This window comes from Lasiosphaeria miniovina, assembly GCF_030549165.1.
Source record: "Lasiosphaeria miniovina strain SMH2392-1A chromosome Unknown B0T26scaffold_1, whole genome shotgun sequence".
Classification (NCBI taxonomy): Eukaryota; Fungi; Ascomycota; class Sordariomycetes; order Sordariales; family Lasiosphaeriaceae; genus Lasiosphaeria; species Lasiosphaeria miniovina.
Window position 1 is genome coordinate 6,858,873 of NW_026848220.1, and position 25,853 is coordinate 6,884,725.

The 25,853-nt window shown below is 56.7% G+C and overlaps 8 protein-coding genes across 8 annotated transcripts; 3 read left to right on the forward strand and 5 right to left on the reverse strand.

Moving 5' to 3' along the window:
• Window positions 1-1,559: 1,559 nt before the first annotated feature.
• B0T26DRAFT_746787 (uncharacterized protein) lies at window positions 1,560-4,325 on the reverse strand (the record flags this gene model as incomplete). Its single annotated transcript, XM_060444743.1, has 1 exon — window positions 1,560-4,325. One exon carries the CDS (start codon window positions 4,323-4,325, stop codon window positions 1,560-1,562), a length of 2,766 nt encoding a protein of 921 aa, XP_060303821.1.
• A 629-nt stretch (window positions 4,326-4,954) lies between these two features.
• Window positions 4,955-5,955, reverse strand: B0T26DRAFT_690179 (uncharacterized protein). The gene is made up of 2 exons (XM_060441070.1): window positions 5,933-5,955; window positions 4,955-5,847 (listed from the first exon to the last, which is right to left on the reverse strand). Exon 2 carries the CDS (start codon window positions 5,689-5,691, stop codon window positions 5,269-5,271), a length of 423 nt encoding a protein of 140 aa, XP_060303822.1. The 5' UTR covers window positions 5,692-5,847; window positions 5,933-5,955; the 3' UTR covers window positions 4,955-5,268.
• Window positions 5,956-6,866: 911 nt separating this feature from the next.
• B0T26DRAFT_88127 (uncharacterized protein) lies at window positions 6,867-7,702 on the forward strand. The gene is made up of 2 exons (XM_060448131.1): window positions 6,867-7,109; window positions 7,444-7,702. The coding sequence occupies exons 1-2, from the start codon at window positions 7,009-7,011 to the stop codon at window positions 7,622-7,624; spliced, it is 282 nt and encodes a 93-aa protein (XP_060303823.1). The 5' UTR covers window positions 6,867-7,008; the 3' UTR covers window positions 7,625-7,702.
• A 7,395-nt stretch (window positions 7,703-15,097) lies between these two features.
• B0T26DRAFT_762677 (repair protein Rad1/Rec1/Rad17-domain-containing protein) lies at window positions 15,098-17,066 on the reverse strand (the record flags this gene model as incomplete). Its single annotated transcript, XM_060446414.1, has 4 exons — window positions 15,098-16,275; window positions 16,345-16,538; window positions 16,814-16,871; window positions 16,928-17,066. 4 exons carry the CDS (start codon window positions 17,064-17,066, stop codon window positions 15,371-15,373), a joined length of 1,296 nt encoding a protein of 431 aa, XP_060303824.1. The 3' UTR covers window positions 15,098-15,370.
• A 418-nt stretch (window positions 17,067-17,484) lies between these two features.
• On the forward strand, window positions 17,485-18,892 carry B0T26DRAFT_671163 (histone acetyltransferase GCN5-like protein; the record flags this gene model as incomplete). The annotated part of the gene is made up of 3 exons (XM_060439288.1): window positions 17,485-17,497; window positions 17,600-17,724; window positions 17,834-18,892. The coding sequence occupies 3 exons, from the start codon at window positions 17,485-17,487 to the stop codon at window positions 18,890-18,892; spliced, it is 1,197 nt and encodes a 398-aa protein (XP_060303825.1).
• Window positions 18,893-19,897: 1,005 nt separating this feature from the next.
• Window positions 19,898-22,130, reverse strand: B0T26DRAFT_737427 (glycoside hydrolase family 37 protein; the record flags this gene model as incomplete). Its single annotated transcript, XM_060443445.1, has 3 exons — window positions 19,898-21,110; window positions 21,188-21,847; window positions 21,949-22,130. 3 exons carry the CDS (start codon window positions 22,128-22,130, stop codon window positions 19,898-19,900), a joined length of 2,055 nt encoding a protein of 684 aa, XP_060303826.1.
• Window positions 22,131-23,846: 1,716 nt separating this feature from the next.
• B0T26DRAFT_88343 (uncharacterized protein) lies at window positions 23,847-24,384 on the forward strand. The gene has a single exon (XM_060448132.1). It carries the CDS (start codon window positions 24,036-24,038, stop codon window positions 24,351-24,353), a length of 318 nt encoding a protein of 105 aa, XP_060303827.1. The 5' UTR covers window positions 23,847-24,035; the 3' UTR covers window positions 24,354-24,384.
• A 32-nt stretch (window positions 24,385-24,416) lies between these two features.
• On the reverse strand, window positions 24,417-25,817 carry B0T26DRAFT_634520 (pyridoxal phosphate-dependent transferase; the record flags this gene model as incomplete). Its single annotated transcript, XM_060436640.1, has 3 exons — window positions 24,417-25,245; window positions 25,348-25,606; window positions 25,703-25,817. 3 exons carry the CDS (start codon window positions 25,815-25,817, stop codon window positions 24,417-24,419), a joined length of 1,203 nt encoding a protein of 400 aa, XP_060303828.1.
• Window positions 25,818-25,853: the final 36 nt, after the last annotated feature.

The window sequence follows — 25,853 nt, forward strand, 5'->3', positions numbered from 1 at the left end:
GCCTGCTTACAACCCACCTATTTTATCCACATGCCCTGCCCTGCCCTGTCCTGCCCTGTCCTGCACTCATGCACGCAGGTAATCCTTCTCCGGGCTGCACGACGCACACATGGGCAGACAGACGGATCCACGGATGGCAGGGCTGTTCCTCCACTTGCGTAGCTCAGAATAATATACCCACAACGGGACGGACGGGCGGGAGAGAGGGCAACCAACCAGGTCTCTGGTTTGCGCATGCACATGTAGACGAAGTGGGCGTCTGTGCTCCTGTGTGGACCGGAGGAGGAATAAGAAATAGAGGAAAGTGGATAGATAGTTCGGCAGGTACTCCGTATATGCGGCCGACCTTATGTTTCTTTACCTCTGCTGCCGCATGTGCCGAAGCGGAGTGCGTGCCGGCCGTTTTATTTAGGGCTGGACTGGTGAGGCTGTCACTTGCTTGATTGGTTGCGTTGGGAGAAACAAGCACGGGCACTGGAAAACGCTGTTCAAGTAAAATCCACAAATAGATGATATACATATATATATATATATATATATATCTCGGTCTGCTGGTATCTGGCATCTGGCATCTGGCACGATGACGTTGGTATCTGGTGCCGGGATATGATACGCCATGGTGGTGGTGGTGGTAGTAGTAGAAGGGGGTATGGTATCAAAACAGAAAAAAAATGCCTTTGCCTTTCTTCCCTGCCCCCCTTGTTGCCCTGGTTCTTTCCCTTTGCCTCTGCCTATTTTGGCTCCCCAAAATTCCTTTGGCTGATCCTAGGTATATTGCACCACACACCCCCCGCCTGCTTCCTTTCCTTCTTTCCTGTCTTCAAGTGTCGGGAAGAAAAGGGAAAAACAAATGTACAAAGACAGAGACAGTGACGGTGACAAAAAGAGAGATAGAGATAGAGAGAGAGAGACGACAAGGAATAAGGGAAATAGTAATGAGACGGAAAAGAGAACCCAACTCAACCCAACCCAACTCGACCGCGCAACCAACCGACCAACCGACCAACCGACCAACCCAAAACAGGGCAGGGTGTAAAAAAAGAGAGACCAAAGCGAAAGACAAGAAAGGTATAATGATACGTGGCTAACAGCTCCATCCCCATCCCCATCCCCAGTTCGCCCCTTTCTAAACGCCTCGCCAAAAGAGTGAGTGAGAGAGATAATGATATGATATAATTGATGAGAGCAAATGGCCTTTCGACTCCCCGCTAGCTCCCAAAAAAATCTTCACGTGGAAAACGTCGCGCCATGTATAAAAAGAGGGAAGAAGCATAACCCGTTAAAAAAAAAAAGGAAGGAAGAGAAAATGTGTAAATATATATATATAAAGATAAAAAGAGCAAAAAAGGATAAAATCGGGGAAATGCTTCGCTTTGCGCTCATGATGACTTGGAAACGACTTGTTGGTAGATCTCATACACACACAGACAGAAAAGCGGGATAAGTGTAAAAGGCTGATGGATGGTATAATAATAACAGTAACAGATACAGTAGCGGGAAATTGCAGGTGATGATGATGATAATGGTAGGTATAGTAGTAGTACACAGAGAGACAAACATCACGACTCGTCGGGCCCGTAGTAGCCGGCGGCAAAGACGTGCTCAGCCTCCCACTTGAGGAAGTCGCCGAGGTCGTGGCCGAGGTTGAAGCCCATGGGCACGACGTACTCGTTGCCGTCGACGTCCTTGCTGACGACGAGGTCGAGCATGGGGCTCTGCGGCAGGCTCTGCATGCTGTCGACGCTGGGGCGGCGCGACGAGTCGATGGCGAGCCCGACGTGGCGGCGCGACGACGGCGGCGGCCGGTGGTCGCGGTCGCGCCACACGCCGTTGCCGACCGCCGCCGCCACCGGGTTGGTGTTGGCGTTGGTGCCGTCGCTCATGGCCCGCCGGTGCTGCGGCTGGTGGTGGTGCTCCTGGCTGAGCGAGAAGCGGCTGGCAATGGAGTCGCCGAGCCGCTCGGGCCCAAAGTGCTCGCCGTCGGGGCCGTCGTGCGAGCTGGGCGGCGGGTCGACGCGCCGCACTGCCAGCATGCCGGGGCTGCGCCCGCCGCCGGGATGGCTGCGCGGGCTGCTGTTGGGCGTCGACGACGGTGAGTCGTCCCGGCCAGAGTGCGGTGTCAGCTTGGGCGTGCGCGACTCGGAGGTGGCGGCGGCGGCGGCAGCCACGGCGGCCTCTAGCAGCAAACCGCCAGGAGACTCGAAGCCGAAGCCTGCGAACCAACCCACGAGGTCGTCGCGCTCGTCGAGCTCGGCATCGGACGGGCGCGAGTAGTCGGTCGGCTCGCTGAAGAAGTCGTTGGCGCCGCCTAGGATGGCCATCTGGAAGGCGGTCCAGTCGAGCGTGTCGTCGACGGCCAGCTTCCCCATGGGCATGTCGGCCTTGGCCAGGCGGATGTCCCCGTGGCGGAACGTCGGCATGTTGAAGGTGAAGGGTGTGCTGGAGTAGAAGACGAAGTCGTCCTTGTTGATCTTGCTCGTCGAACCCCAGGGCGGCGGCGGCACCGACGTAGGCGACAGCACCGCGTTTTCAGGCCCCGTGGCAATCACCTCGGGGATGGTGGGGAGGGGCGGCAATTGCCTGCTAGGCAGCCGGCGATGCATCTTCATGGGCGGCGAGCTTGCGGCCGTGCTCTTGGCCTTTGCCGGTGGTGGCTTGTCGGGAGTAATCATCATGATGGGCAAGGCTGCGGCCGCGTCCTCGTCGTCCTCATCGGAAGCGACAGACCAGTCCTGTTGTGATTGCTGCTGCTGCTGCTGCTGCTGCTGCTGCTCATCCTCATCCTGCTCCTGACGGGCTTGCTGTGATGCTTGTTCCTGGTGCTGGTGTGATAAAACGTCTTGGCTCTCGTGCTCAAACTGCTCTACTTGCCCTTGCCCCTGCCCTTGGTCTTGCCCCTGCGACTGTTCTTTTCTGTATTCATAAGATTGTGGTTGTTGTTGGGTTTGTATTTGTAATTGGGATTGGGATTGGCGCTGCTGCTGCTGGTGCTGCTGCTGCTGTGGTTGTGTTTGGGATTGCCATTGTTGCTGCTCAGGCCTGGGTGTTGTGCTGGCGTCACGGTCAATCCCCCCCTGTCTAGATACCAGCACCTCTGGCTCTCCCAGGGCTGCCGGCACATCTGTAGTCACGGCCTCCGAGTCCTCGACATGGGACGACTCGACCGGTGTGGTGGCCGTCCCCGTCTCGACAATCGTCTCACCTGCCTCGATGGACTTGCCGTATTGGGACTGGCATGCTCGGCTCATCCTGATCTTGCGCAGCGTGCTCTCGGGCAGCATCTCGTCTGCCTCGAGCCGGTGGAAAATGCGGATGGTGAACAGGTCTTTGGCGCTCTCGGTCAATGTCCACATGGACGACTGCCTTGTTGGGGGCGCACGGGGCCTCCGCTTGGATTTCTTCGACTTTGTCCGCTTTGTCCTCGCCGCCGAAGGGAGTCGGGTCGGAGTGGGCAGTAGTGGGGACTTCAAAGGCGACTTTGTCGGCGACTTGACCGACGATTGGCTGCTCCTTTGGGACTTCCTGCGGACTGGATGTGCTGGGGGTTCAAGCTTTGGGAATTTGGCGAGCACTGGTGACGGGAGCCTCGCCTCGGCGAGCGTATGCCCCAGCTTGAAGGCCTCGTCGGCCTGGCTCATGAGTTTCTGGGCATCTTCCGAATACACCCTAGAGCCTCTTCTCGCCGACTTTGCTGGCGGCGGCTGGCCTTCTGCCGCCATCAGTCTGGGAGATGGCGGCTCGTTGTCGGATTCGAGAGTGGGCGACACAGACACAGACACAGACCCTGGCAGAGGTCCCACGGGGTCCAGGGCGAAGTCGTCGTGGTTTCGAGGCACAGGCGACGGGGTGGCCGGCGGTGAAAGCGGGGCGTTGTCCCGAAAGTTCCTCGGCGACACTGGGGGGCTTCTCCCCCGGGTACGCTGCGGGTGCTCGAGCTGCTCTGGACAAAGAAGCGGGCTCCTCTGAGGGCTCCTGTTGCCGCCCGGCCGCCGGGGAGGCGACGACCGCGGGCTTACGTGGTCTGTGCCATGTTCGCAACTGCACAAAGAGCTCGTCGACGACTGGGGCGTGTCGGGCATGGGCGGGATGCAGACGACGCGGTGGATATCTTCGGTCCGCCTGAGATCAATGCTCGGCTTGGAGCCTCTCCTGAAACCCCTTGGCGGTCTCCATGACTTGATCCTGCTCGCACCCTTGAAGGCGCCGTCGATTTCGTCGTCGTGGTAGAAGAAGGACGAGTCCTCGTCGATGACCTCGGCGGCGTCACTGGGCCGTCTCTGGTGCGGTATCAGTCTCCGGATGTTGAAGGCTGGCCGAGACAACATCTTGCGGTCCGGGTCCGGGAATGGGATCCAGCAGCGAATTGACGAAGCGGCGGCGACTAGGAGGGGAAGGAGAGAGGAGAGGTGCAGATCGGGAGGCACATCGCCTGCATATATGAGAGGGTTCGAATCAGGTGGCACGCTACGCTACGTTTCTGGTTCTGTTTCTGCGGAGGGGAGCAAGCCTCGTTTTGCCCGACATTGACAGTGATATGGCGTGGGCCAACAACGCAACGGTGAGCGAGCGAAGGGTGGGGGAGCAGAGAGTAGAAACGAGACCCGGAGAGGCGTCAGGGTACCTAGCACCTGGGCTGGCTTGGGGGGGACCGACGAGGGAGGGTATGGGGATCTGTAATAAACTGAGAGCTGCCGGTGGGCACGGGGTTGTCACTCCAGAGTACTGTCTGCGGCGTGGACCATGTTCAGGTAGGGTAGGTTGTGTACATAATCCGCCCATCTTGCAGAATACGGCGGGCTACCGCTCCACCCCATGCCCATGCCGTGCTCCATGCCCCCCCCGCCGCCGTTCTCGACCGGTCCGTTAGTTCCCGTTTCGTTTGGCAGGGAACCTGGCGGGCGACATGCCATGACGAGTGGGGAGACCTGGCCTAGTGTTAAGACCGAATTGTGGCGTTGACTTTGAGCACACCACCCTGCCTGTGCTGTTGCCCGCTTTCTGCTGCTGTTGTTGCTGCTGCTGTTGTTTCTGCTGCACATAACTTGCAGAAGGCTGTCTTCGGTGGCCTGGCTTAGACTGGCTCGTCTGGGGGCCGGTGTTGGAATTCAGACACGCGCAGACTCTCTCTCACTCCCACCCACGCGCACCTTCACGACCACACGCATACGCACCTCGAGATGTGCACACACACTGACAAATGCCCGCACAGTCAGTCTCGTCTTGACATGACACACGAGGCAAGCCAGCCCAGCCAAGCCCAGCCTTGAGCTATCGGTCACGAACAGAGCAAGCAAGTGCATACCAAACACCGAACTTCAGAGAAAGGCCCTCATTGCTCGGTCCCAATCGGCGCGCTCCTGGGCTCGCTCGCCCCGCCAAGCCTTCCTCCGGCTCCGATTGTTGGGATGTTCTTATTTTGCCGCGATTGGCCAGCCCTCTGCGCGGTGGTATTTCAGCGTTCGTGAGTGGCTCCCGTTGGCCAGGGGGGTCACCCAGGAAGGGATACACTAGACCCCAATCCCACCCACACCAACACAGCCTTGAGCAACGCAGACGCAGACGGGCACGAATAGATACGAAATGACTCTGCTTTTCACCTGATATTTTCAGGCAGAGGCTCGGGGCGAGGGAGCAAAATACCCACAAGAAGATCGACGAGCTGGGCTGCGACGCCATGCCATGCCATGCCATGCCATATGTTACATGAAACCGACCCGTCACCGCGACATAGGGAGGCTGTATGTACGAAGTACTCCGTCCCTACAGCACCACACGTGTATCCTCTATATGGATATACGTACGCGTGGACTGTAGACAGAGCCAGTTGGTAAGGCGGTAAGGCGGTTACTAAAGAGCAGCTCAGCCCAGCCATGATTGATTGCACAACAGACGGCGACGAAGAGCAGGAAGGCTGTTTTGGTTCCGTGCTCACATTCTGATTCTCATCTCTCAGTCTCGGTCTTAGTCTTGGGCGAGGCCGCTAGAACAAATACGCACGACACCTTGGCGCGCCCGATTTCATAGGCAACAGAAGAAGACAAAATAGCTTGCTAGGCTCGGTGACTTGACAATTTGTGTATGTACGACCGAGCTATTGGCAGATCAATCGTCCGACGCTGTGGAGTCGTAGGTTAAGGCAGGCTCGACGGAGTTTCCCACGACCGTTTGTATTCCGCCGTTGAAATTGAACAGCTAACTTCGTTAGTTAGGTGCTCAACACTAGTCGACGTTACTGCGGGCACAGTCAGGAACGGCGGGGCAATCCATCCTGTGGTCGAGGTCGAGGGCGGCGGGCGGCGGGCGGGCGGGACGAGCTTGGGGCCCTGAGCTGCCCTTAGCGTGCGCAGCAGATCAGATTCCCGGGGGTCCAGGGGCGGCAAATCGATTGCTGAGCCCTCGTTGGTGCGCAGAGAAGCAGCATCTCCGCCCATTTCATACCGCATGTGTTGTGCAGGAAACAGAGTTCCAGAGCCTCCGGGCAAGTCCCGGGGCTGGTATACCTGTACAGTAATGTATGTACATGACCTGTAATTAGAGGCTTGTCAGACGTAGGGCAGCCGGGTTGTGCATCGCCTTGGCTTGTCAAACAGACGGACGGCTCGTGGAAGCGTGCTTCTGTTCCAGTTCCGGTGTTGGTTCACGGTGGCGGGGGCTTAACGGCACCTTAGGTCAGGTCGTTTCGAAGAGGAAGCTCATGGTCGACTCTGGCCGGCCTGTGGAAGCACGGGGATGGCGCAGTGGCAGGGCCATGGACAGGCATCCCTGAAGGCGAGCTGCCGAGCAACCTTGACCTCAAGGATCGGCTCCGTTTTGTTTTAGCGGCCCCGGCTTTTTTGACAAGCAGTTGCAAGGCAAGGAAACCCTCGTCTGGTAGGTACGCGGGTCGCGGATGGAGTCACGGACAAGACTCGCTTCACTCGGCCGGGCCATCATCCATGCTCTCCTCAACTGCATTAAAGCTAAAGGCCGTTACACTACAGCCCTGTGAAGTACTTCATCAAGATCCAGATGGATGCGATGCGGCCAACGGCGGCGTTTCCACGACCGACACTGCTGATCTCTCTGGTGCTAGGACGCAGCCCAGACATTACGGGCCCGAGAGAACATGTGTAAGTGCAGAGAGAGGGCATTCCGCCCGCCCGTCCGTCTGGTGGTGTCGAGTAAGACAAGCCAGCCCAGTGTAGTGCTACCTGAGCTTGAATACTTACCACTCGCCCATGCCCACTTCCTTAGGTAGTCCGGGCGCTAGGCATTGGCCGCAGCGGGTTGGTCTCTGAGGTCTCGGTTCCTGTGCTGTGGTCCCTGTGTCTGGTGACTGATGACAGACGGGACAGAGAGACAGACAGGAAGACAGCAGATCGACAGAAAGACCGCCATCGCCTCGAGTCCTAGGCCAATTGCTGACACGTTTGTCCGAGCACCCGCGGAGGGTGTCACTCTCAGGACTTTGTACATGTCGGTCGGTACGGAAGACGCGCCTGGTACGTACGCAGCCAACGACGACTGCTGCTGTTGCTTACTTGACGCAACTCGGATCCCCTCTCCCAAGGCAGCCACCCGTCAGCATTTCATAGCCATTTTCTCGCTTTCAAATTACTCTCTTCCATTGAGCCGAGCGATTTGATTATCAATTCAAATTGATCGACGTCGCTTGTCTCAATGAGCCTAGTCTTGCTGATGGGCTAAACCGCAGCTCGGGCGTGCTGGCGGCCGGTGATGACCAGGCCGGAGTGGTCAGTTCTGCATTCCATGGGGTAGGTGCCTGGTGGGTTGTGCCCCCTCATTGGACGTCCATGTTCAGGGTAGGACGTCTATGCATGCAGAGAGAGTGCAGACGAAAAGGAACTGAGGTGGGCTGTGCAACTTTTAATCGGTAGGGCCTTACAGGGCTTCGGGGCCTTGATCTAGAGGCCTTCACAGGGACAAAGGACCCCATAGCGTGCCGTTGGTTGTGCTTAGGTTAGGTTCTCGCTGGCTGATGGGCTTTCTAATGAGAGAGACGCAGCAAGCCGCAAATCGCGGGGGAGTGGGAGACGTGTGGACTGGGGAATGGGGGGAATGATGCAATCTCGCCCTGTGCAACCGGAGGGTTTGCGTGAATTGTGTTTGTGTAGCACACCTACAAGGGCTCGACACTCGAGCGAAGGCTTTGGAAGTGGGGACCTTATTCAGCACGCATGCGAGCCGAATGCGGCGCAGCAAACAGACCAACTCTTGATCCTAGCCATCCCTACCCTCACGTGGGAGAGAGAGAAAGTGAGCGCCTGTGATTGCGAAATCTTCATCTCGCACGGCCGCCAAAAATCTCATCAGAGCAAAATATACTACGCCGCAGGGTTCCCCCGCCCTTTTAAAGCGAGGGTGGCGGGTGGCCTGTTAGTGACGCAGTACAAATTGCGTGACAATTTCAACACGGCGAACGACGACCCCGCCAAAGGACCAAACCGACTCACCCGACGCCCAACAACTTCCCAATTCAAACAGTGAGAGCAACCAACACCCGATTCGAACAGAAACACCTGATGACGAGCTGGAAGCCGCCACCAACCGGCCGGAACACGCACTGCGGACCTTTCCTGGCGACCTGGAACCTGGAACCCGAGTTGTGAGAAACTAACAAACTGACACGAGCTACATAGTAGGTTAGCAGGTGAGGTAGTTACCGTCCCTACCGACGAGAGCCACTATCTACAGTGCCCGAGGTATTACGTACGGATCATTGGATGGAGGTCAGGTGGGTGTATCTAATTCAGTCTACGGTTGTCGTCCAGCTCCAGGCAGCCAGCAAGCGTCTGGGTATTTTTGGCCTGATTGCGTTGCAACTTGCAGCAGCAGCAAGCGTCCACTACTTGACTGCGCTTGAGCGAGACATTGTACAGCGGCAGTAGCAGCAGCAGCGCAGCAAAATGACCGCGCGCAAGTGCCCGTCCTTTGGCTTGATTATCTGCACACCATTACAAGGGTAACTGCCGCGCTTGTGCATGACGCCCTGGGCCAACCACAGACGTTCAGTCGCCGTCGCAAGCGCACGTCTCGGAAAGAGCTTCGCCACCCCAGCACCCGCCGAGGTACCACACGGGCACTAACTTACTCAGGTTTGAGCAAGTCTCCGCTGGTCTTTTCTGACAGGACTGGACTGGAGAGAAAAATAGCTAACCGGCCGGTAGGTACCCAGGGAGGGGAGCGGGCCCTTGTCGCTCCTTCAACACTGGGCTGGACGGGATTGGACGACTGCGTCTGGTCTGGGCTGGACTGGACTACACTTCTTCACCTCGACCGTGCCCTGCCTGTTCCTCCCGTGGGGTGGTTCGTGGTGGCTGGTGGCGGTAGTTGTTCCTCTTCAGCCTCGAATAGGGACAGCAACAGCCTCGATTCCATCGTGCCAAAAGTCCTTAACGACCTATTTCCGTATTCGCCGTGGTCCATGGCCCAGACGGGGAGCCAATGCACGTTACAGGACGGAGTAGTGCACCTTAGGTATCTACACTAGAACTCTTAGCCGCCAGGCACCGTTGCTGTTTGGTTCCTATTCAGTTCCTTTGATGGCTGTGTGTAACCATCTTATGTCCTGGACGGGTTAGTTGCTGCTGCTGATGTTTTCAGGTGGCCTTTTCTTGGTTTGCCTCCAACTCAGGTGCGCTTGTGCTGCTTCTCTTTGGCTCACTCAAATGGCCTCAGCCCGATCCAAAAAAAATCCAGCTGACTGGCTTGCTGTTAAACCTTTTTAGAAGCGTAATCTGAGCTGCAGACTAGACTGCTTGGCCGCCAACGGCTGTTCCAATCCACATCCACGTCCATATCCACATCCACATCCACGTCCACATTGACATCCACATGGAAGATCCACGGGCCTCGCGCCGGGTGGATGGTGGATGTATTCCCGAGCGCTCTCTGAAAAGCTCTTGGGACGAGTCTCGAGGACTGAGGCGCCGAAGGGAAATGAAGAGAGAGAGCATCTTCAGCTTCGCCCAAATTGGTCAACATCACGCATCGACCGACCTGAGACCACCTTGATCTCCTCCTAGGCTGCAGGTTTCATTTTGTCGTTCTCGGTTCTTGCAGCTCGGTCTCACATCGCCATGCAGATATTGCAGATTGCAGACCTCGCACCTGCATGGCTTACCTTCATAATTATCTCCACATCCACCCACCAGAGGCCGCGAGCTAACGCAGGAACGCCACGAGGAAGCCTATGCCACCGTTTTGCAACTCAGCGGGCTGCTCTGTGTGACGTGCAATGGATACTGGATGGAGAACGCCACTCCGGCTCGCGATCTCGTTGAGCCTTTTTATCAATGATCCGCTCTTTGGATTCCGAGGTGAGCGGGACTTTGCACCTAGCATGGTTTCCCGGTTGCTCAACGAAAACGACTGGCCGTGTGATTTTGGGTTCTGACGTGGATCCTTTTGAGAGGCACGCCAATGGCGCAACTGTTTCACTCAGGGACTAGGGCTCCGTCGTCCGATAATTAACTACCCGGAGACAAATACTATGTAGACTCGGAGACTTGAGCACCAGGACAGAGCCAATAGGGTTGAGAGTGAGTGAGACTTGAGCCACGAGAGAATCATCCCTGGGACCCCCACAAAGAGGGGTGAAATGTGCGAGTGCGAGCCTCAAGCCGCAGGCTGTGTGCTTCTGCGCTGCCAGAGACATGGATAGGTTTGCGTGCGTATGTGCGTATACTGGCTGTACGGTGCGTAACTCTGCGTGTTGATGAGCGTCATCTTTAACGTCTTGTTTGCCTTTACGAAGCATTCCCGGCCGTGATGGACGAACATGTCGTCATGTCTACCATGGCAAACGATGATTAAGATTAAGAGACCCCGATTTTGCTCTTCGGGCCGCTTCTCGGTTGGCCTCTCTTCATACGTCTCAGAAATAGGCTAGATGCTTGTTGGACTTGTGTGGTTCATCAAGTCAGCTCAGCTCTCGCTCTCTCGCTCTCTCTCTTCACACTGCGGGAGAAGCGGCACAGGAACCTTTCATGGCTCGAGCACAGGCTTCTATACACGCAAAGCACAAACCAGCCAGCCGCAACGCAAGCCAACCGCACATCAACTCAACCACACACACACACACACACACACACGCAGAGGCACATACGCCACACAAGAGCCGCGCCCGCCGTCGCTTCCCGCGCTGCATCGGCGCTCCTGCTACCACCGCTGGCCACACCGGGAACAGCACGAGTTGCTAATAATAGATATAAACACTTCCCAGAGGACCGGGACGGCCGCCGCAGCCCCAGGTGCCTCCCAGCTACTCCCCACACTCCGAACACCGCTCGCTGCCGCGTGCCCGCGCCGCTCGCCGCCGAAGCACGTTTAACCTAAGAGAGTCTCTAAACCATGAAGCCAACTACCCTCCCCCCAACGGCTCTCCCTCCTTCCTGTTCTGGACAAAAAGAGAGAGAGACCCGCGGAAATCCTTTAAAAGAAGCCAACCAGACCAGCCCCACGCCTCCCCTCGATGCTCTGTTTGATGCGGCTACGAGGAAAAGAAAAAGACGCTGTGCCGTTTCCCCTCCCCGGCTTTCTCCCGTTCTTCCTTTCTTCTTCTTCTCCTTCTTCTCCTCCTTCCTTAGCTCCCGATCGTTCGTTCCTACGTCCGGCCGCCGTCGGCGACCTTTCACAGTTTCATATCCGGCCCGGATACGCACCCCGCCCCGCCTCACCGTTCCCCAGGCATCCCCCCGTCGTCTCCCGAAGTTGGGTTTCGTCGATGCTTGTCTTATCCCCGACCCCGGTAGTCGTGGTTTCAGAGCCGGGGAACAAAGTTGTTAGGCTGTTGTCAGCAGTTACACAGTGTGTTTCAATCTTGGCAGTTGCTTTCTTGTTGTCGTATTTTATTATCACAAAATCTCATTGGCTTTTTGTATCTCGCTTGTTGTGGTCGTCTTGAGATACGAGGATGCCGCGTGGGTCGGCACGTGGACGTATTTCTTTTCCTTTGCTTCACCTGGGGTTGGTGGTGGTGGTACCGCTGTTTCCGCAGCCGTGTTACTCGGAGCACCAGCATCTGTCGAGTCTTCGGCCCGAGAAAAGCAGCTCGACCATGACTTGAGCAGGCCGAGCGGTGAACAAGTCCTATCACTCTGCCTATCTGCTCCTCCTCCGTCTCCTTGTGGTCGCTCATTCTGCCGCCCTCTTTCAAGGTCGTCTTGCGCGTTCGACGACATTTCTCTTCTTCTTTGGCTTCCTCCCTCCTGTCTTGCTGGAGCAAGAGCCCGGCAGGCCGAACTGGCTGCCGAAAGTAGTAATCGGCGAGGGGATTCTTTAGAGGGGCGACACGGAACGTGTACGCAACACGCGGTGCAAATGCGACGCGGACAGCAAGCAAGGGAGCCAAGCTGACGCGCAAGTTGCCTCCGAGTCCACACCCGGATTGAGTCTGACGGACGCTACGTCTGACTGAGTGTCAGACTTGCTATGTCAGAGGACCAACAGTCCGCGTGTGCCGGCTGGGCGATTGACAAATAAAAGTGCTGATGCCGCGTGTGTCGATCACGCCGTGGCCGGGAGAGAAAGATACGAAAACAGAATTTTTTGATTCTCACAATGAACAGAGCAGAGGAAGAAAGAATCCAAGTGTGAGTTGAAGCTACACTTTCTTCAAGGACAATCAATACTGCTCATTAAAAAGGGATGAGCTCCGGGGATGGCGGGATTAGACGGGGGGCCAGTGTCCTGCAAGAACGGCCTGTATCAAACTGGACAGCGAATAACAAGTAGAGAATCTTGAACATTTATTGCTTTGCGCTGCGCTGCTCTGCTCTGTGTGTGGCCAGACCCGATCAGATCATGGCTGGTCCAGTCCCAGATGATTGCGGTCCAAAAGACCGAGACACATCACTAGCGCGCTGGCGCGGGGGGGGAATGGATGGCGGACCATCTGGTTTGCGGACGGACCGACGACCCCCGGCACCAACACACGAAATTGTGGTTCTTTTTGCCTCGCCTGGCGGGGGAGCTAGCAGAGCCTCGTCTGTCTGTCTGGCGAGCTGAAATTTTCCTCTCTTTTGGGGGCAGTGTGTGTGCCGGTGTGGGAGATCACGCGCATCATCATAATCCATGGCCCTAGGCCTGGCCCATTCCAGCACTCTAGTCCGATCTGCGAGTGTGCCGTTGTCTCACAGGTAAGACAGAGGGACTGGTGGATCAGAGCGAGATGGACTGCCCACATGCGGTGAGCAACACGACAGAAGAGAAGGCGGCAGAGAGAGAGATACCAGAGACGCTGTTGCATCACTTGATCGGGCCTAGCGAGACCGGGCTCAGAAGAGATACAACAATAGGTTCGCTTGCAGAGGACTAGAATAGCGATAGAGAGGGGAAAGAGCAGAAAGGGAAATAGGAATGCGTCTGGACTGTACCCAGAAGATGGGGGCCCAAAAAGTCTCGAATTAGGTATCCCGTGTACTGCATCCGCGCGCTGCTGCTGATGCGTTCCAGGGTGCAGGACCGCGTCGGTCTCACCACATACATATGCATAAGATACCCAAGGGAACGGGCAGTGCAGTCATTATTACAGTGGCACTTCGGACCACTGAAAAGTGTGATCTGCAGAATGATGCAAAAGAAAACAGGGAATCTAGGGACGAGGAAATAAAGAATACCAAGGTACCGGGCAGCGAATACCCTATGGAATGGCCCGCCCGCGCCAAGGCTCCTCCCACCTTCAGCTGGCCACATCTAGAACACATCCTCGGGGCCTCAGGCGGTATGTTTCTAGGGGACACCTCACACTCGCCATCACAACTCTCGAGACATCTAGGCTACCCAAGACTGGAGAAAGTAAAAGTCAAAGGACCCGGTAAACTACGTACGTAGTCAGTAGACCTGCGGGCGAACAACTGGCGAAGCGTCTTCTTGCGGGAGCGGCAGAGAAGAAAGATACGGACGGGCGGCGGCGGCGCTGTCGTTGTTGCGGTGGTGACACTGACACGCAAAGAGCCGCATGTCGCCACCAAATCAGCCACGTCGGACGCCATTTCACAAAGACAAGAAGAAGGGGAGATGAACCAATAATTGGCCATCCTTAGTAGCACAAGATAGGTAGTTTTCCGCGGACGGACAAGAAAGACCACGAGACTCAACCTGCAAAGTGTAGGCAGTCAGCCTGTACACGTGGATGTACAGACATGTGCAGACAGCCAGCCAGCCAGCCAGACAAACAGGCCAGCCACACGATCGTGGATGCAGCGTACCTACTTTTCAGCTGAAAAAGGAGCGGTGATGGCTTGCTTGTCCCAGCGCCAGCCGCCACATTGTAGATAGTGACTCCAGGATCCGATAAGGCCGGTTCACTCGCCCTCGAAAGTGTAGAGCAAGTAGTTTTGACATTGTCCAATACATGCAATGCAGTAGGCAAAAAGTAAGCAAAGATACGGACACTTTGATAGGAAAACCTTCGTTAATCCCGAGTAGTAATAGTAACAAAATAAGGCTGATGATGACTACCGGTACTCGTTCCGTATTGACCGACTAACTGTTGTTGAACGAAACCGTGACGGACTGACCAAGGACCCTTCTTTAACTTATTTCCACACGGAATAATCCGCTCAACCACCACCTTCGTGCATCATGACGATAGACGAACTATACGCACGAACGTATGTAGGACGGAACGATACCAACCTTACCTTAGCCGCCCCGAGCTGCATTGCATGCTGGGAATTGTTATCGACACCGACTTTGTTTCCTAAAGACTCGACTCGACTCGATATATGTATGCACTCCATTCCACACCTGAGCTAGTTCCACACAATACATACCTACCTAAGCACACGGCCGTGCGGACGCGCGGGCGCTAATAAGTCTCGGGACACTGTAAAGGTACAAAGTCCTCTGCACGTTCTGAGGTAGAAGGTGAGGCGGGGACTTTGGGGGAAGGGGCGGGCGGTTCTCGAATCGCAACGAGTTCCCGGAATGGCAATGAACGTGACGTGACCGATATGAGAGAGAAACTGAATCGGGTTACTGTTGCAAGATGGATAGACTTTGCGTGAGCGCTGGGCGCTGGGGCAATTGCGTATCTCGGAGGTCCGCCGAGACAGGCTCCACCTGCTCCTGAGACAAGGCATCTTGTCTCGGGGCCATTGCAAGGAATTTGGCATGTTACTATTTAGGCTCCCCTACTCGGCCTATATCTGCTACGTGCATTGGTCTCAGTTGCCCTCCTTCGGCCAAAATACTGCTAGAAGTGCTAGCCAGTCCGGGCTTAAGACACGGCGCGGAGCGGATGTCGTCGGGCGTCAACCTCCATGTGGCAGGCGCTCGTTCACACGAATACGTATTGTAAATTTCCCGACCAAAGAGTCAATTATCGTGCAAAGTCCCCAACTGAAACACAACCGGGGAATACGGGCTACACGGCATCGGCCGCGTTACTGTCCATCTCAGCGTCCTCGTCCTCGTCACTGCCACCGCCGTCCTCGTCGGTGTCCTCGTCGCCCTCCTGCACCGCGTACGGGACAAAACGAAAGTCGAGGAAACTCGGTCCCGCCCCTTCCACCTCCACCATGAACTGCATGCTCAGCACGCCTTGGCCGTCGCCGCGCAGGCTGACCTTGCTGGCGATACGCATGGCCTCCGTGGCCGACTTGATGATGTCGAACTTGAACGTCTGGGCCCAGCGCTTGCGCACCGAGAACGTCTCCAGCACGTCACGGCCCTTAGCAAAGTCGACGCTGGTGGAGCCAAGGGCCGAGACGCCCGCGCTGGCGAGGCGCAGGTAGGGCGCGCGGCGCGACGCCGTCACGGTGAGCTTCTCGGGCGCCGTCGGCACCATCTCGGACAGCACGTCGAGCAGCAGACGCGCCGACATGATGATCTTGAACGATAGGTCCTTAATGTCGAAGGGGATATCATCGGGCGTCTCGGACACGTACGTCGTTAGGTTGCACGTCGTCTTGACGTTGGACTCCTCGAGCACGATGCTGAAGGGCTCGCCGTCCTGCGCGTACGACAGCGAGCACGTCCCCGTCATGCCGAGCGTCTGGTTGCTGAAGGCGTCGGCCCGGTAGTTGCGCAGGTTGCTGCGGTACGGGTCGGCCTCGGCCTTGGCCTGGCGCGCCGCTGCCTCGGCCGCCCCAAAGATTTGCAGAGTCTCGAGCAGAGCGGGCAGCGAGATCTGGAAGTTGGGCGGTTCCGTATCTTCCGCCTCGTCCTCGTATTCTTCGCTGTCGTCGTCATCATTGCGACGATGCTGCACCGGCTTGGGCAGGTTTGTTGTGTAGCTGGTAAATAAGCTCTTGCTCCAGTGCGCAACCCCTATACAAATCCACAATATGTCAACATAAAGCTCGGCATCCGCGCAGTGGAGGCTAGAGCCACTCATACCTTGCATCACACGCGCATGGTCGGCCGCAAATCTGATACCGCTCTCGGTAATCTCGATATGTATCTTGTTCGTGAAGCCGATTGACTTGAGGAGCTGGTACAACGGCCTGGTGGAGCTGCAAACAGCTCGGAAGATGGGCGCGGGGACGGGGCTGGAGTCGTCCATGTTGTCGAGAGGAAAAAGGAAATAATTACTTGGAATTCGGCGGCGACGTGTCAAGCTAGAACCGTCTCTTCGATCAAAGCAGGATGATAATCAGGACGGGAGACGATCTGGGGCGCTTGTCTTTTGAGATATCTTTTTTTCTTCTTTCTTTTGCTATAGTACAGGTTCGGGGGTCGAGATGCTTCTCTGGGGTATCTCTTTTAGACGTAGACTCCGACCGCACAGAACATGTACACCACGCCAAGCCTAAGAAGTATTTGGTCAGAGGATAGCAAGCAGCATTAGAGACGGCTGAGAACGTACGCAAGTGCCAACGAAGCTGGGAGGCCGAGAAGTGGCAGGTTCGCAAACGACCGGGCGTCTAGACAGCTCGAGTCAGTGGGAGTACCCAGTCGGGGATTGGAGGAGCAGACGTACTCAGCGCAAAAGCACCCGTCAGGCCTAGAGCTATGAGCACCAGAGTGAAGCCGACGTAAAACTGGCTGCCCTTTCCGATTGTGGGGACAAATGCCCTGCCAGACGCCGTCTGCCAGACCTCGTGTAATGACGAATCCATGTATGAGCGAGCTTTGGGGATGGGATGGGGTGGGCTTCTCGCAGAGCCGGACGAGATTCTAGTGACTGCAAATCTAGCAAGAATTCAAAAGGTGTCGGGAATTGGCCTAGCTCGTCGGCGTTGTCGTCGTCGTCTAAAGAGAGAGGGAGGCTTGCACGTTTGATGATGCACAATTGAAGCAAGCATCTACTGCCCGACAGGACAGTCAAGGAGCTGGACAAGAACGTGTTCGAATCCCAAACAGGGTTAGCGCAGATCGGGAGTGGGGCCCCTGTCACCCTACGACCCGCCCCTGCAGTCACAGCGCCTTCGGTCCTCGGATCCACTCCCCTCCGCAATTCATCATCGTCGCCGACGTCGCCATCGCCATCGAGACACGCCCCGAAACTCAATCGCGGTGCTACCGCAGCGCATCGAAATGAAGGACGAGAGTAAGTGATACCAGCTGTGCCCTGCAAGCACTCGTAGCCCCCGCAACGTGCAGGTCGTTTCCTCTGATTTCTTTCCGCTGACGCGCATCGTCGCCGCTGCAGATGGAAAGCGCAAGGCCACCGACGATCCGTGGTCACCCTTGGCCACGAAGCGCATGAGGCACAACGAGTCCACAGAGCCCGAGAAAAATACACCCAGAATACCAGCTATCCCTTTTCCCGAGAAGGTGAGCGCGTCGCCAACCCCCACCTCTCACAAACCACAAGCTGCTGCCCCTCCAACACGGCGTCACGTCTGGACTGTTCGCTAACCAAACCCCTATGCGCCATACACAGCCGGCCGTTATCGAGGAGCGCAATGGTGAAATAGAATTCCGCGTTGTGAACAATGACGACGAGCGGGAGAGTCTGATCATCCTTACGGGGCTCAAGTGCATCTTCCAGAAGCAGCTTCCCAAGATGCCCAAAGACTACATCGCGCGCCTAGTCTACGACCGCACCCACTTGTCGATCGCCATCGTGAAGAAACCGCTCGAAGTGGTGGGCGGCATCACGTACCGCCCCTTCAAGGGCCGCCAGTTCGCCGAGATTGTCTTTTGCGCCATCTCGTCGGACCAGCAGGTCAAGGGCTACGGCGCCCATCTCATGTCGCATCTCAAGGACTACGTCAAGGCAACGTCGGACGTGATGCACTTCCTGACGTACGCCGACAACTACGCCATCGGCTACTTTAAGAAACAGGGCTTTACTAAGGAGATCACGCTCGACAAGTCGGTATGGATGGGTTATATCAAGGACTACGAGGGGGGGACCATAATGCAGTGTACCATGCTCCCGCGGATCCGGTACCTCGAGATGGGGCGCATGCTGCTGAAGCAGAAGGAGTGCGTGCAGGCAAAGATTCGTGCATTTAGTAAATCGCACATCATCCACCTGCCGCCCAAGCAATGGCAGCAGCAGAAGGGCGGCGCCGCCACGCCCATCGACCACCTCTCTATCGAGCCCATCCGCGCCTCGGGCTGGAGCCCCGACATGGACGAGCTGGCGCGCCAGCCTCGCCACGGCCCCAACTACAACCAGCTGCTGCACCTGCTCAACGACCTGCAAAACCACCCGAGCAGCTGGCCGTTCCTGATGCCCGTCAACAAGGACGAGGTGGCCGACTACTACGACGTCATCAAGGAGCCCATGGACCTCAGCACTATGGAGAGCAAGCTCGAGGCCGACCAGTACGCAACGCCCGAGGACTTTATCCGAGACGCCCGCCTCATCGTCGAGAACTGCCGCAAGTACAACAACGAGAGCACCGCCTACGCAAAGTGCGCCACCAAGCTCGAGAAGTTCATGTGGCAGCAGGTCAAGGCCATCCCCGAGTGGTCCCATCTCGAGCCCTAGAAGCGCCGCCATGGCTGCTGCCGCGACGAGGTGGAGATGCAGCAGTACGCCCTGCAGGCGCGCGAGAAGGATTGCGAACAGAGGCAGCACCAGAGCTGGTATCAGGACTTGCAGGACACCATTTATGTGGCCGCAGTAGACCCGCAGGCCTTTGAGACGCGCACAGCAAGAGTGGCGAGGAGGCGCCGCTGATTACGAAGACCATACGTTTTTCTTTTCCTCTACGTATTCTATGGAATGGCATTTTGCTTTTAGCGTTTCCAAAACGGGCTACCTTGGGCTCGTTTAAAATAAGGTTGCTTTTCTCTTTTTATGGGGGCGTCTGGTTGGGAAAGGGAGGCTGACCTGGCTCAGGGGCGGATGGGAAACTTGCTTTTATGGGCGATCGGTAGTTGCTTCCATGCTTCCGTGTTTCTCTTTTCATGGGCGGCGAGAGCAGGGGAAAATTGTGTTTGTTGGGCTTGGGTGAAGGGGAAGAAACAGCGTCTCTTATCGCTCACAAAAACTGCACATAATATCCCGCCAAGTAACAAAACATAGACGCACTCACTATGATAAGCGAACGTGCTTGACTACACTATCCCACAGTGATATTAATTCCCAGGTATGTAGGTAGTCAAAATGGTGTAACCAGTTTCATCGCAGTCTAACAGAAAGAAGCAGATAAGAAACAGCAAGCCATGCACTTCGTACCTCTTTACAAAGCAAGTTATCATTGATGGTCATCAAATCTCATCATATATGCCCTGGTCATTAGCCTAATCGTGATAGACCCGACGATGATCAAGTAGAGCCTGCAGCAGCAACAGCAGCAGATAGTCCGACCTGATCCACCTATTACATATCATCATGACCGCGAAGAAAGGACAAAGTCATGAAGAAGAAAACTCCTACACACACAAAAAAAAAAAAAAAAAAAAATAAACCCATAATGCTATGATTCCCATTTTTTGTTGACCACGCCAACACTCCTTGATGAAAAAAACCCCCCCAAAAAAACCCAATTCAGTTGCGCTTCTTATTCTTGTTCTCAGGCGCCCGCGAACCGAAGCTCTTGGTCCACGTGGCATCCCGCGGGTGAAGCTCGATCGCGCGGCGCTCCATACTCCGCTTCTTGCCCGGGGTGACGTGGGCAGCCGTGATGTTACCGCAGTCGGGGCGCTTGAGCTTGCCGGCGAACGTGTCGGCTGCCCAAATTAGGACGCCGTTGCTCCATCCGAATCCCTCGACGACGGTGTACTCGCCGCCACCGCCGGCCACGTTGGTCGAGTTGTCGGCGTACTTCTCGAAAATGGCGCCGACGGCGTCGGAGCCGAGGCCCTGGAGCTTGGGCGTCTGGCTGGTCGAGCCGCCCGTCGCGTACCACGTGCAGAATGTCGAGTCGAGGTAGCGCTGGGCCAGACGCAGCGACAGGTCCTGGACCGCCACGTACGCCGGGTCGGCCGTGCCAAACGTGGCGGGCGTGTTGAGCAGGCCCTTCATCAGCACGTGCTGCAGGGGCGGCCAAACGTTGGGCTCATCCCACTGCTGGCCTGTCTGGAGGTTGGTTGCGGGAATGCCGCCTGCCTTGACATCGAGCATAGTCTCGACGCGAGAATAGGCCTGCTGCACGGCAAGAGGGTTGTTCTTGAGCTGTTCCGGGGCCGCGCCAGTCCAGAATGGGTACAGCTGGGCAATATCAAACAGCACCTGGTAGCCCTTGGGCGCCGTGGCCTCTTCGGCCGGTGTAGCATCAGAATCTAGGGGGATGTAGATATTTTGCGAGTTGCTCGTCAGGTTGTAGTCAAAGTATGACCAGAGCGTCGAGTTCCACATGAGAGCGTACATAGCCTGGCTCCGCGCATTTGCCTTGGCGGCCCATGTCTTGGATCCGGTGTCGTTGCCTGCTGCCTTGAGAAAGTTGCCAATAGCCACCTCGTTCTGGTACAGGATTGAATTCAGATCAACCGGCACGATGTTGACCACGTTGAGGGAGCGCAAGGGGAAGTAGACGTCAAGTGCCGCGTCGTTAGGGCGAGCGAGATAGCGTGTGCCGTAGTCCCATCCAGACTCGGCGCCGCTCGCGAGGTTAGCGTATAGGTCGGCCTTCTGGGACTCGTTCAGAGGCGTCTTCTGCGGGTAGATAATGCCCGACTGGGCGTAATACGACCCGTTGTTGGCAGAGATCCAGTCCTCGCGATACGACTCTGGCCGGGGCTGGTTGTTCTGGACGTGGTACCTGCAGCAAGCCGTCTGTTAGTCAAAAATTGATGGGTGACCGCCTCGGCGGCTGGGTGAAAGAGGGGATTAACTTGCCTGTTGAGCGTGTACTTCTTTCCGTCCGGGGCCGTAATGTCGACAGTGCGGTTCGTCATCCAAAAGTCGTGCTCCTTAATCAGCAGCGGCACGGCCCGCTCGAGGATGCTCGTGTCGTTGGTGTGCTCAATGTAGACGCGTACCATCTGAGACAGCAGCGGGGGCTGAGAACGGTTGAGATAATAGACTCTAGCGCCATTGGGGACGAAGCCGATAGTCTCGACGAAATCCAGAAAATTCTCGATGATATTCTTGGAGATCTCAATGAAGGCGCCGCCAGTGCGGAGGAGGCCCTCGACAATCCAGTACGAGTCCCAGTAGTAGGGCTCGCGGAAGCGGCCACCAGCTACGACAAAGGTGCGGTTCACGGGGATGAAGCTGTTGGCGCATTCCGTGCAGTTGCCCGGGCCGGCGTATCGGCGGGTGAGGTCGGGCCAGATGTCGATGACGGCATTGACAAACTCGTTGATGACGCCGTCGTCGACCTTCTTCAGGAACACGGGGTCCGTCTTCAGCTCCGAGACTGGCACGTCTTCGAGCTCGCCGCCGGCGGGCGCAAAGTTTGCGGCGAGAAAGTCGTTGAGCTCTGAGTTGTTGCTCAGGGGTTGGGTGAGCTGGTTGAAAGCCAGGATCACCTCGTTGAGGGGTTTGGTAGTTGGCCTGCAGCGCGTCGCAGCTCGGTTAGCATAGGTTGTCTCACGCGGGATGGATGAGCCATGCGCGTGCCCTGACGAAGGGTGGGCATCCGAGACCTGACTTACATATCCACGAATGTCTTGGAGTCGGAGAATGGAGACGCGAGCTCAATTGCCTTGAGAATGTCACCCTGACAGTAGAGCGGCGAGTCGCATGGCGCGGTAACTGAGCCATTGATGTAGAGCGCGGCGGCGCTCGAAGCGAGCGCCGCGATGGCGACCACGCTGGCGAGCCGGCGCGACGCCATAGCCACTGTCATGGCTATGACGGGGGAAGCAAGCTGATCCGATCAAGACAAAGTGAAGCCAAGGCCAGAGTCTCAAGCAGCAGACGACAAGGACTGGACCCTGGGGGTGTTGCAGATGCGAAGACGGCAAGAGAGTGAGACAGAAAGTAAGAGGAAGGCCAGGGGACCAGCGAGGACAAGGGAGGGAGAGCTGCGCGTGGGCAAGAAATAGGGAAGGGCGGATGGTGGGAAGGGCGGATGGTGGGAAGGGCGGATGGTGGGAAGGGCGGATGGTGGGAAGGAGGGGCAGCAATTTCCAAGTTGCCGTGTTGGACGAAGAGGACGGGAGTAGGGACTTTTTGGAAACGGTAGGAACGGGCAGAAGGTATACCGTCTCAGTCTCTAAGCCGTTGTTCACTTAACAGCATTAGGCAGGAGGAAGCCGTGGGAGGGGCGTCGGTGTCCTCGTGAGTGCTCTGGTGCGCGTGCCTGAAGTGTCGAGAGACGAAAGCAACTTTAGATATTGGATAAACGGTGCATGGCCATGGAGGTACTCGGTACGGAGGTACCTTAAGTCACGCACACACAAGACTCGAACTGAGTTGGTCAACAAGCTGGGCCGGCCGAAGCTAAGGTACCTACCCTGGCACACGAACCAATGACCAAGCTTGGGAAAGGGTGTGCAGCGTTCCAGGAAATCTTCTTGTCGGGTCATGTTAGACTGCTTAGTTTGTCTAGTGTAATTCTAGGTTGTGCCTTGCAATCCGCACACTTTAGCTGATGGAGACTTCAAGTTCCCCTCAGCGACGCCATGATCGGCCCTCCATTCTCCGATCCTGGAGTCGCCTCAATGTCGCATCCACTCGCCAAGATTACCTGTCAGTATGGGATGGCAAGGCATTTGCCGCATATATTGGCGGTCAGTCAATTGAGCTCCTGGTGCTATCGCTGGGCTGGCGCGGGCCGACTCGCTCGAGGCTGTCGGTTGACGAGAATTGGATTTGAAATTTCAGCTTCTAGAAAAGTAAGGTACATGTATGCAAAGTAACGCACGCGGTTGAGACCGTTGACAAAGGAAAGGGCAAGTATTTTTTGAGTTTGGAGCTACACGGATCCGTCCTGGGTGGGCGCCTTCCCCGCATTTTCTTCCATCTCAAGTGCCCCCGGCATAGAGCCGGACCGAGGGTGGGCGGCACTGTTATTCGCTGAGGGCTTGCGTGACGTCAGGCGATTCTCCGATTGCTACAGGGGTAGCGAGGCGGGGCAATAGCTTAGGGTGGCAGCATCCTCTTTGTTTGCTTGCGGGGCGGGCGGCATTGGACGGGACCCCTCATGGGATTTGAAGCGGTCAGCTACCGGGCTACCCTCCTTACCTTACTTAGCTCCCTAAGGTACGGTACGGGCGAACTTGGCCTGCATGCACAGAAAAAGAATACCTTGAAGGAATACTCGATGGCTGTCAATGTTGCGACGAAGCTGTTGTGTCATGCAGCTACCCGCAGCCATCACCACGTTCTGCAGAATATGTCAGCGGCGGTCCCGGTTTAGGTTTAGGCCTGGCTTCTTTCTTCAGTAAGTTCCTCCTCTCCTGCCTGCCTTGGAATTCACATTGTAGGTACCTGCTGCAGTAGCATTATTAGCTTCACGTCAGGCGTCCACCAACAGCACATAGAATAGATATCATCTAATAAAGTCCCCACTGGACTTGTCAGGCGGGCAGACCGGTGGGCTTTGTTTACCAAGGCCCTCGGCGCACCCGAGCTCCCGGAGTTGCGGCCAAGGCGGAGAAATTGTTCGGCTTGGTTGCTGGCTGGTCGAGCCTCGCCTCACGTCGCCTTGTCCCGCCCCGCCCCGCCTCGCCTCATCTGCCTCGTCGGCCCTTCTTGTCATGCCGAGTACTGTACGTACACGAAGGCACGGATACCGATGGGTATAGTATACGTAGCCGGTATTGCTTTATTCTTATGGCTGCACCGATCTCAACATTTCTTCTACGCAGTAAGCAGAACGATAGCAAGCTTCGGAGCAGCGCAAAGATATGTTTTTTTTTTGCAGGTAGGTGACCCAACTCCCTTGTTGAGGTGGCTGCCAAGGGCCTGGCCGGGCTCTCTCCTGAATTTCCCCAGGGGCAATAACAGCAACAACACAAGTGGCGGGGTCAGTCACAGCCGCGCCAAGATTCATGATTCAGGACTAATTCTTATTGCTTCTCCTTCGGTAAAGTGGCGGAGAAAAGGGATATAGTGGCTCCCGCCACGGCTGGCAACATAGCACACATCATATCGTACCTAAGATAGGTAGCCCGTATTATTGGGCGCGGTACATAGATGTCTCCCCATCTGGCTTGCCGGATGCCGCCGCACCCTTCGCCTTCTCTGCGAATATGGTCTCGAATATGGTCCCTAGTCTGGGCACAATAAAACCGCAGTTCTGGTAGATCTGGTAGTGGATGACTAGCCGGTTGCCGTAAATCTTCAAGCCAGCCTCCTGCCCGAGCTCCATTAACCTGGCGTACGACGACTGCGCGTCGTCCAGATCAAGCCACACCATGTTGGTGTGTACCGGGTAGACGACCTTGCCCCCGAGGTCTGTCCAGATCTTGGCAATCTCCTTGGCGAGGACGTGCGTCTCCTTGAGCAAGCCGCCCTCGCCATTGGGGCCCTTGCCGAAGGTCTCATCGACGGCAACCCGCGCGGCGGCCGTGATCAATCCCGGCTGCCTCAGCCCGCCGCCCATGTACTTGCGCACCCAGCGAGCCTGCTTCATGACGGTCTTGTCTCCGACCAGGATGCTGCCGACGGGGGCTCCGAGGCCCTTGGAGAAGCAGAGGGTAACCGTGTCGAAGCACGCCGAGAAGTCGGTCAGGCTGCCCGCTCCCGAGGCCACGGCCTCCCACAGTCGCGCCCCGTCGCAGTGTAACTTGATGCCATGCTCGCGGGCAAAGGCCGAGATGCGCCGCACTTCGTCGAGCGGCATGAGCATGCCGTTGAGTGTGTTCTCAAGGCTGATGACGCGCGTGGGGCACGTGTGCACGTCATCGTCGAGATAAGTGTTGGCCTTGACGTCCTCTAGCGTGAGATGGACGCCGTTCTTTGGCACGACTGGCTTCATCATGGCGCCCGTCAAGGTAGAGACGCTGTCCGTGAGAAGGCTCGGGTTCAGTACGTGTGCGACGGGCCCGGGATGAGAGCAGCCGGCGCCGGAGCCGGCACATAGGGGAGAATGGAAAAGGACCTACCCTCCAGCCTCGTACTTGATAATATGAGAGCGGTGGTCGCACAGCACGCCAAATGGCGGCTGCGTCAGAAGAGATCTCAGTGCGAGCTGGTTTCCCATAGTCCCTGAGAGGACAAAGAGCCCAGCCTCCTTGCCCGTCAAGGCCGCGCAGTGTGCCTCGAGGTCCGTGGTGGTGGGGTCTTCCTGGAAGACGTCGTCCAGTAGTGTGCACGACTGAACGGCGGCCAGCATTGAGGCCGTGGGTGTCGTCATTGTGTCACCTAGACACGATAGAAGCGAGGGTTGGGTTCAGTCTCACTTTCTGACAGTTGCATTGCAGTAGATGACATTTGAGCCACTCCCGGCAGGTAACTCACTCCTGAGGTCGGTGCCAGCAGCACCGGCGCTTCCAATCCAGGCATGGTGCTGCCCCGGGGCCGAGGCAGAGGCAGAGGCACCCGCCTTGTCGCTGCTGCTTGCCTGGTGAGCCATGGCGAGACTTGATGATGTGCTGAAAAGATTTCGAGA